General features: G+C 40.5%; 1 protein-coding gene across 20 annotated transcripts in view; it reads left to right on the plus strand.

Annotated features, from left to right (window-relative positions):
* Window positions 1-19,689, plus strand: part of lmbr1 (limb development membrane protein 1) — a 305,384-nt gene that overhangs the window by 127,992 nt on the left and 157,703 nt on the right. For 19 of the 20 annotated variants that reach the window (XM_069914759.1, XM_069914763.1, XM_069914760.1 and 16 more), the window contains one exon: window positions 15,983-16,051. The exons of the other annotated variant lie outside the window; for it this stretch is intronic. In XM_069914759.1, coding sequence (XP_069770860.1) covers window positions 15,983-16,051 — 69 coding nt within the window. The remainder of the gene's footprint in view (window positions 1-15,982; window positions 16,052-19,689) is intronic. 20 annotated transcript variants of the gene reach the window in all.

Here is a 19,689-nt window from a genome sequence, read left to right on the forward strand (position 1 = left end):
AAAATGACTATTGCTGGTTTTCTTGCTAGTCCCCCTCTTTCACCTCGCATAACGTTCTTGACTTCAATAACTTCTATTTTGGTTCATCCCATTTTGTCCCAATTAACTCTGTAGCCATGGGTACTTGTATGGGCCCCAGCTATGCCTTTCATTTCATTGGATATGTGGAGTAATCCATGCTGCAAGCCTATACAGACAAGGCTTCTGAACACTTTCTTTCTTAAATTAGTGCTGCTTCCTGCACCTGTGATGAGCTTGTCAACTTTATCTACTTTGCTGTCAACTTCCATCCTGACCTCATAGTCACTTTGTCGATCTCTGGTAACTCTCCCCTTTTTCAATCTCTGTTTCCATTTTGGGAGACAAACAATCTACTGAAATCTATATGCCCACTTGATGCCCACAGTTGCTTTGACTACACCTTTGTCTCCTGTAAGGATTATATTCCTTTTTCTTGACGTTTCTGTTCCACCTTCTCCGTGAATGAGGCCTTCCATCCCAGATCATCTGAGGTGTCCTCCTGCTTTAGTAAATATAATTTCCCCTCTACTGCTTTTAACTCTGCCTTTACCCATATCTTATCCATTTTCCACACATCTGCCCTGGCCCTTTCCCCTTTCCACATAGTCAACGAGAACAGGGTTTCCTTCATCCAAATCCAATGTGTCATTCTCCACAATTTCAGAATTTTATCTTTATCTGAATTTATTGTCATGAAGAAGTCATGAATTCAGTGTTTTGTGGCAGCAGCATACAGTGCAAACATTTCAGCCACCTTGAATAGGATCACATCACCAGACATATCACATCTCTACTTTCCATACAGATCACTCCCTCTGCCACTCACTTGTCCACTCATCCCTTCCTACTAATTGCCCCATTGATACCTACTCCTGTGATCAAAAAAAGTAACATTTGGAACTCAAACAATCTTTTCAAATGAAGCAACACTTCACCTGTGAATCTGTAAAGGTCATATGCTGCAAATGGTGCTCCCCATGTGGCTTACTCTACCTCGAGGAGACCGATGGGGATTTGTTTCATTGAGCACTTTCGCACTGTCCACTGCAGTAGTAACGACTTCCCAGTGGCCAACCACTTCATTTGCACATTGAGGTTGAGGCCACTTGTAAATTGGGGAAATAATACCTTGTATTCCATCTTGATGGTCTCCAAGCAAGCTTCTCCAATATCATTCTCCGCTCTCCAGTATCTCTCTTTCCTTCCTCCAGTTTCCCACTTCTTCCCTTCCTTCTATCAGAGAGCTATCTTTGTTCACCCTCTGCCCTCTTCCCCCATCATCTCCTTTCTCTTCTTTCCCCTCCCACCTGCTAGTCTACACTCCTTCCACCACCCCCTTAATCTGATGCATATCTGATTCTCGGCACTCCTGAAGAAGGGCTCAGGGTCAAAACATCCGTCTGCCTTTTGCTGTCTATGGATACTGCATGACCTGCTAAGTTTCTCCAGCATTTTTGTCTACTGCACTAGACTCCAGCATCTGGAGACTTCTTGTTTACCTCAATTTGGCAGATCCTTTAGATTGCAAAAGAACCCTTGTAGAATTTTGAAAGCCTGTGTCAAAATACAATAATCAACAGCCTCTACCTGCTGTGTCATTTAATAAGATAATGTCTGATCTGAATATAATCTCACAGGTGTACTTGTATGATTTTAAAAACTTTTTTATGGAAAATATAAGTTGAATGAAAACTGTTGTTCGAACTAATTCCAAACCTTTGGGACCCAGGTGTGCAAGTTAGCAGCACCATTTTCCCTATATTAATTGGAATGAATTTGTGGTTAAAAATGTGGGTTCATAGAACATGGAATAGTACAGCACAGGAACAAGCCCTTCAGCTCATGATGTCTGTGCTGAGTATGATGGCCAAGTTGAACAAAAACTCTATTGCTTACTCATGATACAAATCCCTCTATTCGTGTGTCTGTATAGAAACCTATTCAATGCTATTATCATATTTGCTATATTATATTTGCATATATCATCATCATTCCTGATGATGATGGTATCGAGACTAGTGCTTAATTTGGATTAAAGTGAGAGAGTTGCACAGCGTCAGCCTCACTCTCTCTTTCCCAATTTCCTTCTTGATCCAGTGACAGGACAAAAGTCGAGACAGCTGGTGATGGGACTAGGCACAGTGGATGACTAGGACATCTTCTGTGATTTGTCTTGCTCTTCGCATTTCACTACGTTTGTAGAAACCGCCTTCTTGACCACTCAGTCCACCGGAGCCTGTCTTCACTTATTGGGATAGACAACTCCTTATCTCACCGTGGGCTTACTCAGTGTGTGTGCGGTGGTGGCTGCGTGGTAGGCCCATGCACTCGCTGCCTGCCCTGAGCTGCAAGACTCATTGGCCCAGCCTGCCGGACCACCTATACCACCCGCACCTGGTGGCGGCCCGGCAGGAGGCAAGTCGAGTCTGGCCCAGGGTGGCAGATAGCGGGGGAGAGGGGTGCCGGGGCTGGGATGAATTCCGCCGTCAATTCCGAGCCCCAGGAGCAGGGCGCTGGCCACAACTGCGCCCTCTACTTACCCCATTGCATGGTCCCATGTCCTGCTGTGAGCCCAGGTTGGGGGACAGTTTGAAGCTAATGTGTACACCTCTTAACTGATTAACGCGAAAGTCTTTGGCACTGTCAGCCGACCAGGCCTGTGGAGGATAATGTCAAAGTTTAGCTGGCCTGCCAAATTCATTAAGATGGTTTGCCAGTTCCATGATGGCTAGAGTGCTGGACGGCGGTGAATTCCCCAAGGCATTCCCAGTCACCAATGATGTCAAGCAGGGCTATGTGTGGGGGGGGTGCACTTGATGACATGGGGTTAGACTGATAATCCCTGTTCTCCTTGAAAAAGTTGAGAAAAAGTGACAAAAAAAGCTTTAAAAGTTACAGAAAATATAAGAAATAACTATCTGAAGATGTATAGAAGACATCAACAATGCCAGCAAAGAAGGATAAAGGCCTTACTGTTGTACAAGAAACTGAACAAAAAAACTGAACAAGGAAAAGAGGCCTACCTTAAGAAAGGATCTTGGAGCTGTCTGTAAGGTAATATCCAAATAAGAGAGGCCAGAGCTGGGGAGACCTTGGCCACTGCTACACAAGGTCTCCCTCAGCAATGGCCGCCGACATCGGGTGAAGAAATGATTCTGCGCATGCTTGACTCCTCGTGCATGCGCAGAGCACAAAAAAGGAGGAAATTTAAAAAAAGATTCCAGACACTCACAGTCCAGTGATCAAGAAGAAGACCTGGAAAAGCAAAGGAAAGAACATGAATGACCTATAATCAAGAAAAAAAGTGCAGAAGTTTCTTTATCTTCTGATGAATTAAAGTAAATGTTAGATTTTTTTCAACCATCTATTGGATGTGCTAACTGATAAAGTAAGGAAGAATGGTGATAAGATGGAAAGATTGATATAACAGGTGGCCACTAGATTTGAAATAGTGGATGGCAAAATTAAAGGGAATGAATGTGAGATTCAAAATCTGAAAGATCAAATGAAGAAAGCACAAGCAGAAGCAGCTGCTGGGCATGATCAGTTAACACCAAAAAATAGTCGTTTTGGAAAATTTCAGTAGAAAGAATGTTGGACTTAAGGAGACGAGGGTCAGAACTTGGAAAAAAAAATCTACAACGATGGATACTGGAATCTTTGGATCAGGCTGCATTTCAAGGTGATTTGGAGATAGAACAAACCCATGGGGCATTGATATAAACCTCAGCCTGACCAAAGGTCCCGTCCAATACTTGTCAGATTCCTTCTATATGAAGTAAGAGAGATGATATTGGAGCTGGCAGCGAAACAAGCTAAAGAAAGACAATCACCATTGATTGATTGATTTATTTTTTCAATTCTATTTTCTGATCTTCTGTAACGTCTCTCTGAAATTCCTTTTCTAACTCACTAATCCGTTTCTCTAACTCAAGACTCTGATTTAATCGATTCTTTTTTTATTTTGGAAGTATAACTAATTATTTGTCCTCTCAAATAAGCTTTCATACCATCCCATACTACAAATTTACTTTGAACAGAATTAGAATTTTCTTTCAAAAAAAATTAATTTGTTCTTTCAAAAAATCAATAAATTCCGCATTTTTTAACAGCATTATATTAAACCTCCAACGATAAGCCACTTGAACTTTCTCAGAATCATCATTGATTTATAATGAAAATAAGATTTTCTTTTATCCAGATATAAGTTTTGATTTGTTGAAAAAGAGAAAGGAGTTTAATGTGGTTAAAGATGTATTGTGGGAAAAAAGGCTATGCCTTTGTTTTAAGATATCCAGCTGTTTTGAAAGTATTTGTCCTGGGAGGGAGGAATAGATTTTTTTACTGAGCCTAATGAAGCAAAGGTATATTCTGATTCATTGCCTGTTAAATATCAGCAGATGGTTGTAGATACTTGAATTCATTATATAACTGAGAGGTTTTGCTGAAACTGAAAATACATCGAGTTTCGAGAGAGTTTAAAAGGGAAGGAAGGTTTAAGCTATATTGTTTGTGATCTAATATATTGGATAAAATTAATGGATTAAAAGGTCTATGATTAAGCTTAAAGTGAGGGATGGTATGATGTTTTGAGTATGATGATCCCGTACAGATCAGGGTGATAAAGATGCTTCAACATCACACACCTCTGGGGTTTTTCCTTATCTTTCTTCTTTTTTCTTCCTTTTTTTTTTGATTCTTAGCCCAGGTTGTTTATAGATGTAAGATATTATATAGGGAGGGTTAGGCTTGATGGGGAGATGGAGGGGGGTGCTGGATGGATATGGGTTTTAATTTTAATGTCTAATGGCAGGAAAATTGTCATTTATTAGTATTAATATTAATGGAATTCAGAAACTGATAGAGAAAAAGATTATTGAATTATATGAAAAAAATTAAAGTAGATGTGGCTTTTATACAAAAAACTCATTTAACAGAAATAGAATATATGAACCAAAAGAGATTGGATAGGAGGGGTATTCTCTTCATTTAATTCTAAAGCCAGAGGAGTAGCGATATTAATAAATAAAAGTTTACCAGTTGAAATACTGGATGTAATGACTGATAAATTCGGGAGGTATGTGATGATAATTTGCAAAATATATTCTAAATATTGGACCTTGATGAATATATATGCACCGAATGTAGATGAAACATTTATACAATAGGTTTTTTATGCACTTAGCTAATGCAAAAGTGAAAATAATTATGGGAGGACACTTTAATTTTACCTTTGATTCCAAGTTGGATAGATCAGGAGGAATTATGGTTAAAAATAAAGTAACAAAAGATGTGAAAAATTTTATGAATGAAATGAAACTTGTTGATAGTTGGAGGAAGATGCATCCTGATATTAGAGATTATTCATTTTATCCTTGTAGCCATAAGACATATTCCTGTATAGATATGTCTTTAATCACCTCTCAACTCCAGACAAGAGTTCATAGTATTGACTATCAGGCAAGGATAATATCTGACTATTCACTTTTAGTTATGTATGTTTTAATGGAGGAAGAGCAAAATATAGGTTATAGGTGGAGATTTAATGCAGCAAAGCCAAAGTCACTGAAAAGGAAAGATTTTGTGCATTTTAAGGGAGCAGATAATTTTTTTTATGGACCTGAATGAATATTCTGTAACTAATAAGTTTTTGGTATGGGATTATCTGAAGGATAAATAATACGTTATACGGCTATTGACAACAAGAGTAGCTGTAAAAGAAGATTTGGGTCATCTTACTTATAAAATACAAAATATTAATGATGTGTTTATGAAATATTATGAAATTATATAAATCAGAATCTTTGAAAGATGGGGATAAAATAGATGAATATTTGTCCAAAATTACTTTACCATAGTTAAGCAGAGAAGAACAGACAGAATTAACAAATCCATTTACAGTGAGAGAATTATTGATGTCTTTACCAAACAATAAGGCTCCAGGGGAAGATGGTTTCTCTCCAGAGTTTTATAAAGTATTTAAAGAGTTATTAATACTGATTTATTTATGGGGTTGTTAGATCAAATGGAAGATCTTTGGGATTTACATGAGTTGTTTAACACTGCATTAATAACAGTTACTTCAAAAAAAGGGAAGGACCCTTTGCTTCCATCTTCATATAGACAAATTTCACTATTGAATACTGATTATTATAAAATTTTGTCCAAACTAATAGCTAATAAATTAGCTAAATATTTACCTAAATTGATTAATATGGACCAAACAGGTTTTATTGAAAATAGATCAGTAGATAATATTGTTAGATTTTTTAACTTTAATAGATATGGCTCAGAAAAGAAAAAATACCATCAGTGGCTTTAGCTTTAGATGCAGAAAAAGTATTTGATAGATTAGAATGAGATTATTTATTTAAAGTACTGAAGGTTTTTGGAATTCTGACAAGTTTTATAAATTGGATAAGAGTATTATATAATTATCCAAAGACTAAAGTGATTACAAATAGACAAATATCAAAATCTTTTTTGTTGGAAAAAGATAATCCAGACCAGGATGTCCATTATCTCCTTTTTTATTTGCATAGCTATAGGGCCTTTAATTGAGGTGATTAGGAGTGATAATGAAATTGAGGACTTTAAATGCATAATAAAGAACACAAAGAGATTAGCCTTTTCAGATGTAATACTATAACCTTACAAACCCTGAAAGTTAATTTAAAAGAAGTAAATTATTGATTGGCGGAGTATGGGTTTTTTATCAGGTTTTATCAGGTTACAACCCTGGATGAGACATATAAGGCAATCGAACAACTGAAAAGTGGCAAAGCAGCAGGTATGGATGGAATCCCCCCAGAAGTCTGGAAGGCTGGCGGCAAAACTCTGCATGCCAAACTGCATGAGTTTTTCAAGCTTTGTTGGGACCAAGGTAAACTGCCTCAGGATCTTCGTGATGCCACCATCATCACCCTGTACAAAAACAAAGGCGAGAAATCAGACTGCTCAAACTACAGGGGAATCACGTTGCTCTCCATTGCAGGCAAAATCTTCGCTAGGATTCTACTAAATAGAATAATACCTAGTGTCGCCGAGAATATTCTCCCAGAATCACAGTCCGGCTTTCGCGCAAACAGAGGAACCACTGACATGGTCTTTGCCCTCAGACAGCTCCAAGAAAAGTGCAGAGAACAAAACAAAGGACTCTACATCACCTTTGTTTACCTCACCAAAGCCTTCGACACCGTGAGCAGGAAAGGGCTTTGGCAAATACTAGAGCGCATCGGATGTCCCCCAAAGTTCCTCAACATGATTATCCAACTGCACGAAAACCAACAAGGTCGGGTCAGATACAGCAATGAGCTCTCTGAACCCTTCTCCATTAACAATGGCGTGAAGCAAGGCTGTGTTCTCGCACCAACCCTCTTTTCAATCTTCTTCAGCATGATGCTGAACCAAGCCATGAAAGACCCCAACAATGAAGACGCTGTTTACATCCGGTACCGCACGGATGGCAGTCTCTCCAATCTGAGGCGCTTGCAAGCTCACACCAAGACACAAGAGAAACTTGTCCGTGAACTACTCTTTGCAGATGATGCCGCTTTAGTTGCCCATTCAGAGCCAGCTCTTCAGCGCTTGACGTCCTGCTTTGCGGAAACTGCCAAAATGTTTGGCCTGGAAGTCAGCCTGAAGAAAACTGAGGTCCTCCATCAGCCAGCTCCCCACCATGACTACCAGCCCCCCCACATCTCCATCGGGCACACAAAACTCAAAACGGTCAACCAGTTTACCTATCTCGGCTGCACCATTTCATCAGATGCAAGGATCGACAATGAGATAGACAACAGACTCGCCAAGGCAAATAGCGCCTTTGGAAGACTACACAAAAGAGTCTGGAAAAACAACCAACTGAAAAACCTCACAAAGATAAGCGTATACAGAGCCGTTGTCATACCCACACTCCTGTTCGGCTCCGAATCATGGGTCCTCTACCGGCACCACCTACGGCTCCTAGAACGCTTCCACCAGCGTTGTCTCCGCTTCATCCTCAACATCCATTGGAGCGCTCACACCCCTAACGTCGAGGTACTTGAGATGGCAGAGGTCGACAGCATCGAGTCCACGCTGCTGAAGATCCAGCTGCGCTGGGTGGGTCACGTCTCCAGAATGGAGGACCATCGCCTTCCCAAGATCGTATTATATGGCGAGCTCTCCACTGGCCACCGTGACAGAGGTGCACCAAAGAAAAGGTACAAGGACTGCCTAAAGAAATCTCTTGGTGCCTGCCACATTGACCACCGCCAGTGGGCTGATAACGCCTCAAACCGTGCATCTTGGCGCCTCACAGTTTGGCGGGCAGCAGCCTCCTTTGAAGAAGACCGCAGAGCCCACCTCACTGACAAAAGGCAAAGGAGGAAAAACCCAACACCCAACCCCAACCAACCAATTTTCCCTTGCAACCGCTGCAATCGTGTCTGCCTGTCCCGCATCGGACTGGTCAGCCACAAACGAGCCTGCAGCTGACGTGGACTTTTTACCCCCTCCATAAATCTTCGTCCGCGAAGCCAAGCCAAAGTAAACAAAGTAAACATTGATAAAAGTGAAGTGATGACAGTGATCGAGACAGATTATATTCAAATTAAGAAAAGGACAAACTTTAAATGGCAGAATGGTGCAATTAAATATTTAGGATCTAATGTTGATAAGAATTTAAATAATTAAAAAAAATTAAATTACATACTTTATTGAGGAAAATTAAAGAATATTAAGATGAAAGATTTGCCAATTTCTTTAATAGGAAGGATTAATTGTGTGAAGATGAATATCTTTACTAGTATACAATACTATTTTCAATCTTAACCTATTTTTGTACTAATAATGTTTTTTCAGGATTTATTTGGAGGGATAAAATGCCTCGGAGGGTATTGCAAAAATTAACGTGGAAATTTGATCAAGGGGGACTTCGATTGCCTTATTTTAAAAATGAGTATAAAGCAGCTCAACTTAGATTTTTGTCGTCTTGTTTTCTGACCGATGCAAAGATTGCATGGATGCCAATCGAAATGAGTAAAATAGGAAAAAGTAGTTCTGAACATATTTTATCTAAATGGCATGAGGGATTATTAAAAGGAAAATCAGATCCACCAGTTTTGAAGCTTAGACTTAAAGTATGGAATGGAGAACATGTAGAAAGAGGAATGAGGAATCATCAGTTGGCTAAAATGATATTAAATCAAAATTCTTTCATTCCTTTTACAGCTAATAATTGTTATTTTGATGTTTGGTATAATTACTGAATTAAAAAAAGGGATTTTTAAAAACTTTTAACCAATTGAAAGATAAGTATAATATATTACATGATACTTTTTTTTCTTATTATCAACTCAAATCATATTTAAAAAGAAAATTAGGGAGGAGTTTTAAATGACCAGAATAAAGGTCATTTGAATATCTAATAACAGATATGTATATTTATTTGTATGTATCTTTTATTTCCTACTTTTTTGGGGGGTGGGTGGGGGAGAAAAAAATAAAAACTATTACTTTTGTGTCATAGTTTTTAATTATTATGTCATGGATAAATACTGTACATATTTTGACACAAATGGAAAATATATTTTTTAAAAAAAAGCAAGGCTGTGAGCTTGCACCCATGCTGTTCAGCATGACGTTTACTGCCATCCTGAATGATACCTTCCAGGACAGTGATGCTGGAATCAGCCTCCGGTACAGAGAAAATGGGAAGCTCTTCAACCTGAGGAGACTTCATACTATTGCCAGAATGAAAGAGTCTTTCCTGAGAGACTTCCTCTTTGCCAGTGACTGCGCCCTGTGTGCTAGCTCAGAACCAGACATGCAAGTCAGTATGGACAAATACTCCACGGCTTGTGTCAACTTTGGACTCGCCAGCAATATTAAAAAGACCAAAGTCATGTACCAGCCTGCTCCTTATGCTCTGTAAACAGAACCCAAAATCACAATCAAAGGTCAGAAACTACAAGTAGTGGACCAGTTCACTTACTTTGGCAGAATAGCAAAGGAAGTTCCACTTTCAGAAGGCTGCGTTCCTCTGTAGGGAGTGTCGAGGAATCAATGCAGCAACAAAACTGAAGGTCCATAGAGCCATGGTACTTACTCCCCTCCTGTATGCCTGTGAAACGTGTCAAAGGCATGCAAGTCAGCTCTACCATTTTTACGTGACATGTCTTTGCAGAATATTAGGCATCGGATGGCAAGACAAAGTACCAGACACTGAAGTTCTCTCTAGAGCTTCATGGCTGATGAGAGCACAGTCCTGGTGAGCAGTCATGTCATCCATATGGCAGACGAGCGCATACCCAAGCAACTCCTTTTTCGGGAAAACTCTGCTGGTAGACGCTCACATTGAGGGCAGAAGAAATGTAACAAAGACACACTAACCTGCTCCCTGAAGTCGCTTGACATAGTCATGATCACCTGGGAAATGATAGCCTTATCCACATGGCTGTTAAGTTTACGAAGCAAAGGCTCACTGCTGAAGCACAACAAAAGCACAAGCTGCGCAAGTCCACAGCCATCAGTGTAACAATTGCAGTGCCTACGCATGTCTGCCCAACATATTCCGTGCCCAGTCATCTTGAAATGCCATGCATTGAATTTTAAAGTGACTAATAATCGACGATGATGGATGATCAATGACATTCCTGGCAGCTCATTCCAGGCATGAGCCACTCTGGTTATTTAAAAAAAAAACTTGTCTCGCACATCTCCTTTGAATTTGCTTCCCTCAACACCCCCCAACTCTCACCTTAAATGCATGGCCTCCACTATTTGACATTTTTATTTTTTGGGTGGGGAGAGATTCTGTTTACCCATTTAATACCTGCTTAATTGAATATATTTCTATTCAGCCTCTCCTCCAAAGAAAACAACCCAGGTTTTTCGAATCTCTCACCAGCATTCATGGAGTTATACAGCATAGAAACAGGCCCTTTGGCCCAACTTGCACATGTTGACCAAAATGTTCTTCTGACAGTATTCTCATTCGCCTTCAATTAGCCCTTCTCCCTCTAAACCTATCCTATCCATGTGTACATCCAATATTAAAAACAACATTTTAATAGTATCTGCCTCAACCATCCCCCCTGGCAACTCATTCCATACACTCACCACCTTCTATGTAAAAAAAAAAGTGACCCATCAGTTTCCTGTTGAACCTCTTTTTCCCCTGTCTCCTTAAACCTCTATCTTCTTGTTACTGATTTCCCCTACTCTGGCAAATGATTCTCTGTTTTCACCCAATGTATTTCCACTTATGACTTTGTATACCTTTGAGATCACTCCTCATCCTCTTGTGCTCTATAGCTCTGTACTTGAGTCTTGGCAGCATTCTAAATCTTCTCTGTACTCTCTCCAGCTTAGCAACATCTTTCCTGTAGCATGGTGACCAAAACTGAATATAGTACTCCAAAATGGAGTCTCACCAATGTTGTACACACTGCAATGTAACCTCCCAACTTTCTTGAATATCCTGACTTGTGAATGCCAATGTGTCGAAACCATTTTTGACCACCCTATCTACTGTGCTCGTGGATTTCTCGGCTTTACAACATTCCCCAGGATCCTTGCCATTCACTGTGTAGGCCCTACCATATTAGGCTTCCCAAAATGCAATGCCTCACATTTCTCTTTAATAAATTCCATCAAGCATTCCTCTGCTAAGCTTCCCAACTGAACAAGATCTTGCTGCAATCTCTTGTGATCTATCCTTCTAGAGTTCCCTATTGTGTGAAACCTTATTTTCTTTAATATTTTATTTGTATTTTCACATAAGCTTGTACATTGTTCGTGCCATCCTGGAAGTTTGTATTCAAATTTGCATACACTCCATTCTCATTTTTGTCTTCATACACAAGCTCGCATTTTTTCCAATCCCCCCACCATCTAACACAGGAAGCTCATTCAGACATTGATCAACAACAGAAAACTTTACACCAGGATAATAAATAATAATTAGGGAACAGGGATTGTTGCACTTCTTTCCTGACACCATTTAATAATAAAGTCCTCTGCTATCCTCTCACCCACCAAGTGCAGATCAATTTGTGCCCAGGATGGTACACCTCCTCCCTGGAAGAGAGAGGTGGTGTATCTCGACTGAGCTGCCCAATAATATTTTTTTTAAAGTCTGGCATCCTTAATCTGCATAGACTGTAGTCCCATGTTAATTTTTCCATAGAGACCCTTGCCACTTTACCATTCCAAAGAAACATTCTGACCTTGCGTAGCAGCAACACATTCATTTTGATGCTTTTAATGTTATGGGCAGGGACAATCATCTATTTAAATCCTTCTCGACTCTCTCCAGCAAGGGGGCATAATTTAACACATAAATTATTCAAGTTGCCATCAATATCAACTCCCAGGCATTTGATCCCTTCCTGTGGACACTTTAAATTGCTATTTTCTGTAAGTTGGCTATAATTCCCCTCGGTGATTTGTATCACCTCACTTTTTCCCCAATTGATCTTAAACCCGGAGAGTTTCCCAGAGTCGTCCAATACCACGTGCAGTAGAGGCAGAGAAGTCGCAGGGTCTATTAGCACATCATCAGCAAATAAGTTGATTTTGTACTCCTCTTGGCCCACTCCATAACCTTTAATATCTGCATCCTGGCAAATGGCCTCAGCCAATGGTTCCATCTCTGGTACAAAGAGCCGGTGATAATAGGCACCCTTGTCTACTAGATCTGCTAAGTGGGAAAGCTGAAGAGATTTGTTCATTGGTTGTAACCTTTGCCTTGGGTGCATGGTATAGCACCCTAATCCAATTATACCCAATTATCTAGCCCCTTAAAGGTGTCCCACAGAAGGAATTTATCTGGAATAAAGGGGAAGTTGGCCTCACAGAACAGGGCTATTTTGGCTCTTATGAAACTACAAAACTCTGGCTTTTTCAACAACAGTGTTAAGAATGCCATCTGTGTGCTGTGTCCTGCTTATCTGGCATTTCTGTAGTCAAAACCGAGAGAAGCCTTGCCCCATACTCGGCTTGCATGATCCTACCTTCTATGTGAGCTGATGACAGAAAAAAGTCTATTCTGGAGTAGGAGTCATGTTGCTTTGAGTAAAATGAGTAATCCCTCTCTCTCTTGGATGCTTTTTCCTCCACGCATCTATCAAATTGAGCTCTCTCATATAGCCAATGGTGGCTTTCGCCATTCTAGTCCTAGTTATTTATTCGTTTTGTGGATTTATCCAGCACCAGATCCAGACATTGATTAAAGTTGCCCCCCCCCCCCCCCATTTGAAGATGTTAATTTGCCTCTGCCAATCGTAGGGAAATGTCCTGTATAAATTTTTCTTCATAACTGGGGGTGTAGAGATTCACTTAGGTCCAGGATGCTGAATATATCTGACAGTGCACCGTAATGAATCTTCCCGTTTTGTCTGTAATCGCCCTTTACACCTGCACTGGAACATTTATCGCCACTAGAATTGCTATTCCCCTTGCCTTTGAGCCAAACGAGGAGGATATGACCTGACCCACCCATATCCTTTTAAGCTTCTGATGTTCCCAGTCTATTAAATGCATCTCTTAAAGGAGGGCTAGGTCTATCCCCATTTTTTTCATGAGTGCCAAGACCCTCTTCTCCATTTAAGCTGTTAACATTGAAAGTAGCATTCTTTACATTTTTAGCCATTACACCAGGGCTCCCTCCCTAAATGTTTTCCCTCCATCTCCAACCCCCCCACCCCCCGGCAGACCCAATCCTTTGCCATCTGCCCGTTGTTCTACTCCATCCGAGCCACGACAGGCCCTGGGGGGGGATAAAAGACACCACAAATCCATTCTCCCACACTCATACATACCCACTCACAACCATACCCCTCCACATAATAAAAGGGAACACATAACCCACTCACATCATATAGAAGTTTCATCCGCACTCCACTCACACCTCTGGCAGTTACTCTCCTCCTGTTGCTGCCATTACCCCTTAGCATGCAGTCACCATGAATCTCCATTCTTACCCTCAGAACCCTCCACCTGTCCAGTCCCAGAACCCCCCAGACCCTTATATATAACATATTTTATCATTTTTTAAAAATCAGAAAACAGCCAAAACCCCATTCTTTATATAACACAGAAATCGAAGTCCCCCCAGTCTATCAATTTTAATAATTTTAAGTCTATTGCCGCTTTTAGTCTTTTCCACTTAGTGCACCATTTAGTGCTGGTAGGGTATTTATAAACTGACATGCTTCCTCTTTTTCTGTTTTAAAAAAAAAAAAAAAAATTCTTCCCCTGCTCCCTCCTCCTCAGCCCCGGCAACATAATTTTCAAGGTAGCGGGATGATGTAGAACACAATCATAGCTTTTCCGATCGCTTAACCGGTTCAAAGTTTTTCTGTTTCTTGAGCAGAGCTGCACTAATATCTGGATAAAAGAACACTTTTGACCCCCTGTACTACAAGGGGCCTCCCATCTGAATTGCCTCTTTTGCCACTGCCCCTAATATTTTTTCATTCTGGAAAATATTTTAACTTTATAAGGATTGACCGGGGTCTTTGCCCCAGTCCTGGGTTAGGGATTGGGGCTCTAAAGGCTCGTTCTATTTTAAAGGGGGTTCCCAGCGCCTCCTTTCATAGTACTTTGGGGATCTATTTAGTTAAGAACTCTGTAAGATTCCCCCTTTCATGTTGTCTTTCAATCCTGCTATTTTAATGTTGCAGCGTTTTGTGAAGTTCTCCAGGAAGTCCAGCTTTCCCCATACCTCATCTCTTTCTTTGAGAAGACCTTTAATTTCTTGTTCCATTGTGGCAATTCTATCCTCCCCTGCGCCTAATCTCTCCTCTGCCTCTGTCACCCTACCTGTTATATTCACCAGGCCCCCCTCCATCCTGTCTAATTTTTCTGACATGTGTCCTTGTGTCCATTACCTTCTCCAACTTGTTTTCCATTTGGGTCAGGGTCTATGAAATGTCTCTTAAGCAGGGCTTCAGGCCCTCCTCCTTTTTCTGTAGCACCCCGATCTTCTGTCTTCTGGTCTCCCTCGCACACCCAACTGCTGCCATCGCTGTTGCCCCGCTGACCCTAGTCTCTAACTCTATGGCCCTTGCGATTGCTATGATCTCTGTCCCAGTCGACCTCCTCCTCATCAGCACATTTAACATTCAACTGTAATACTCAAGTCACTGCCATTGACGGCACCAAGTCTTTCTCCACAGTAAATAACAGAGGAGAATTGCTCATTGAGGTCCTTGCCCATCTCCTGTGGCTCTATACCCTTTAATCCGACCACAATCTGGTTGCGAAGCATCTTGGAACATTTTGTGAAGGCTGTCAGAATTATTTGCCATGTAATGTTGATAATTACATTGTAAGGAATTATTAAAAGCTAAACAATGTTGATACAGTGTGTCCCTTTGCATGTGTGCCCTCTGTTCATTTGACCCAGTTATTCTTGTTGCAGTTTCTGTTGCAACACTAAAATCTCCTTTCATGGTGGCAATGTCAGAGCAGCAATGAAATCGAGATATTTGGATGCCAATGTGAAGAACAAATATAATGGTAGTGAGGTTATGATTTGTATGACTGTTAACCTGAATTAATTTTTACAGATCCATTAAGATTTGAGCATTTCTAAGAATTGAGGATGTAGTATTAATTATTTTTATTACTGTTGAAAATGGGATATGATTTGGTTAACATTCTCCCTATAATTAATGCAATTAACACTGACTTTACAAATTTGTTCAGACTCAGGCTTTCAAAAATTTGACTGAAATAGTTTAATTAATGTCTTCAAGTAGTCAATTTCAAGAATGAACGAACTTGAAAAATACATGGTGTCCATTTATATATTTTCTGCCATTATAAATAATTCTTGTTTGATGACGTATATTTTACAATGATAGCTATGTTTTGTATTCCAAAATGATTGAGTTAACAAGCTATTTTGTGTTTGAAGGATGAATGGGATGAATTTTACAGAAGGTATATTTTACTGGGTTGTTTCCTCCTGCAGATCTTTGGGAATTTTACCTTCCTTATTTGTATTCCTGTATCTCGTTGATGGGCGGTTTACTACTATTGTGTAAGTAACTATTCACCAACTTTCAGTGATTAAATTGTTTATAACCCATATGTGGCTCATTTTCTGGTTGGAGTAATGTTGGTGAAATACTGCAGCAAGAACAAAAGTAGTGATGGTCTATCACATAACCCGGGCTGTAAACGAGAGATTATGCAAGTATCATGTTTATGTGAACTCCTAAAAATGACAGACCACAATGCTTGATGGACCAGGGTAAGCTTCAACGAAGGAGCCAATTACTCTCTTGTATGCCAATAAATTAATTGGGTAGTGGGCTTGTCAAAAATAGTGACTAGATTTTAATAAGGTATTGGCTGGTTTAGCAGGAAGTGCACATAAAAGGAAAATTGGTACTTAAAAAAAAAATACTTTACAGAAGTTTCCAATGTGCCACTTTTTTTTTTCCTGCTTGCAGCATGTCTTGTGAAAACTTGTAGAATAACATTGGACAAAATTATTGCAATGTTGAACAAAGCCTGTTTGAATGACTAATATTTACATTTGCTCATTTAAATATGATTCTCAAAAATATTTGGGGATAGAAATTTGTCCTCTATCACAGGCACTCAATGTGCAATGCAGCTACATATTTTATTCAGTTTCCCAAGTTCTGTTTCATTGTTGTCATACTTGGGGTGCGGAAAATATAAAATCTAATGACTCAGTACAAATTTCTGGCTATTTAACTTTGTGTAAAAGTTCATTTGCTAAATATCCTCAAAGTGTGTTACATTTATTTGCTTTGAAGATATTTTATTTATTGTAGAATGTATTAGAGTGGGGTCAACAACTTCCACAACCTCAACAACTATCACAGCATCAACAGCTTCCATATCATTCCATAGCAGTCTCTTCCCACTAGATGGAGTAGTGAGAGCAGTATCTGCATTTGGGGTTTCAATGGTGTATAGACCCTTCACACTGCCAACCCTCCAAGGAAGCGGGTAAACTTTTATTTTTCAATATTTTTAATAAAATTGAAATTTCACATCCAAAAATACAGAGTACATATGTTAAAATTCAAAAAGATACATTACACTTAAATCATATTGTTTCATCCAGATTATATTGTATTGATATTACATTAATTTACTAGCAGGATACCCAGCGTGGCCCGGGAAATAAAATACTCAGTTGTTAACTATGTGGTTGAAACAAGATACTATATAAAAAAAACCTTCATGTTAATTTCTGCATAAATATATATTTCAAACACAAGATTTATATTCTTTGTTACACAGATGCACAGTTCAAACAAAGTTGACTTCTGGGAAAACATAGACAAACAATTCTCAGCTAAGGGATTCATAATAAACAATGTTCTTAGTTTTTTTTTCACCTGGAGAATTTACATAAAGACTGTTTGGGCTTCCAACATGTGAACATCCAACATGGAACTGCCCAAGGGAAAAGCAGGCTATTCTAATTGTAGTCCAGCTACCTTCAATGTCTGACCTTGAGATTTGTTGATGGACATGGTGAAGCTTAGGTGTATGGGAATTGAAGTTTCTTGAAGTCAAATGGCATATCAGTGGGAATGATGGGAATTCTCAGAATGAGTACATCTTCTCCCTTGCCATATCCAGAAAGTATTGTTGCCGCAGTAACATGGGGCATGTTGCTGTTCTGTTTCTCCCTGCCTGCCACTTGTCTGTCTGGAGGTCTGAGCACTGAGCTGGGCGTATCGCTGCTGTTGTTTCCTGCTTCCTGTTCCTTGCATGTCTGGAAGCATTAACAGTGAGATGTGAGGTGAGGCTGATATTTCTCTGCTGTCTCTCTCTTTCTCCTTTGTCTAACTTTATAGGCTTGTGAAGAGCTTCTGCCAATATTATGTTGCTTTTTTGGGTCCAACTTGAACTGGGTTTGGCCACTTGTTTTTATTCTGAATAGAATAATACCTAGTGTCGCCGAGAATATTCTCCCAGAATCACAGTGCGGCTTTCGCGCAAACAGAGGAATTACTGACATGGTCTTTGCCCTCAGACAGCTCCAAGAAAAGTGCAGAGAACAAAACAAAGGACTCTACATCACCTTTGTTGATCTCACCAAAGCCTTCGACACCGTGAGCAGGAAAGGGCTTTGGCAAATACTAGAGCGCATCGGATGCCCCCCAAAGTTCCTCAACATGGTTATCCAACTGCACGAAAACCAACAAGGTCGGATCAGATACAGCAATGAGCTCTCTGAACCCTTCTCCATTAACAATGGCGTGAAGCAAGGCTGTGTTCTCGCACCAACCCTCTTTTCAATCTTCTTCAGCACGATGCTGAACCAAGCCATGAAAGACCTCAACAATGAAGACGCTGTTTAAATCCGGTACCGCACGGATGGCAGTCTCTTCAATCTGAGGCGCCTGCAAGCTCACACCAAGACACAAGAGAAACTTGTTCGTGAACTACTCTTTGCAGACGATGCCGCTTTAATTGCCCATTCAGAGCCAGCTCTTCAGCACTTGACGTCCTGTTTTGCGGAAACTGCCAAAATGTTTGGCCTGGAAGTCAGCCTGAAGAAAACTGAGGTCCTCCATCAGGCAGCTCCCCACCATGATAACAGCCCCCCGACATCTCCATCGGGCACACAAATCTCAAAACGGTCAACCAGTTTACCTATCTCGGCTGCACCATTTCATCAGATGCAAGGATCGACAACGAGATAGACAACAGACTCGCCAAGGCAAATAGCGCTTTTGGAAGACTACACAAAAGAGTCTGGAAAAACAACCAACTGAAAAACCTCACAAAGATAAGCGTATACAGAGCCGTTGTCATATCCACACTCCTGTTCAGCTCCGAATCATTGGTCCTCTACCGGCATCACCTACGGCTCCTAGAACGCTTCCACCAACGTTGTCTCTCCTCCATCCTCAACATTCATTGGAGCGCTTTCATCCCTAACTCGAGATGGCAGAGGTCGACAGCATCGAGTCCACGCTGCTGAAGATCCAGCTGCACTGGGTGGGTCACATCTCCAGAATGGAGGACCATCGCCTTCCCAAGATCGTGTTATATGGCGAGCTCTCCACTGGCCACCGTGACAGAGGTGTACCAAAGAAAAGGTACAAGGACTGCCTCAAGAAATCTCTTGGTGCCTGCCACATTGACCACCGCCAGTGGGCTGATATCGCCTCAAACCGTGCATCTTGGCGCCTCACAGTTCGGCGGGCAGCAACCTCCTTTGAAGAAGACCGCAGAGCCCTCCTCACTGACAAAAGGCAAAGGAGGAAAAACCCAACACCCAACCCCAACCAACCAATTTTCCCCTGCAACCACTGCAACCGTGTCTGCCTGTCCCGCATCGGACTTGTCAGCCACAAACGAGCCTGCAGCTGACGTGGACATTTACCCCCTCCATAAATCTTCGTCCGCGAAGCCAAGCCAAAGAAGATATTGATGCACAGCACTGTAACTAATCGAGATGTTCTGGTGCACGTTCAAATTTCTTTTTGAATGTTTGAACGTCATATGACTTTAAATTCAATGTGATCATGACATTCAGCATCAAATGTTACCCCTACTGAATCTCCTTGGACATTTCTCGAGTATTCCATATTGATTTGCATGGAGAACAGACAAACAAATAGACATACCTGCACAAATTTATATTAGATTATATAAAAAAGGAAGATCTAAACCCACAAC

This window comes from Narcine bancroftii, chromosome 1 (assembly GCF_036971445.1).
Source record: "Narcine bancroftii isolate sNarBan1 chromosome 1, sNarBan1.hap1, whole genome shotgun sequence".
NCBI lineage: Eukaryota > Metazoa > Chordata > Chondrichthyes > Torpediniformes > Narcinidae > Narcine > Narcine bancroftii.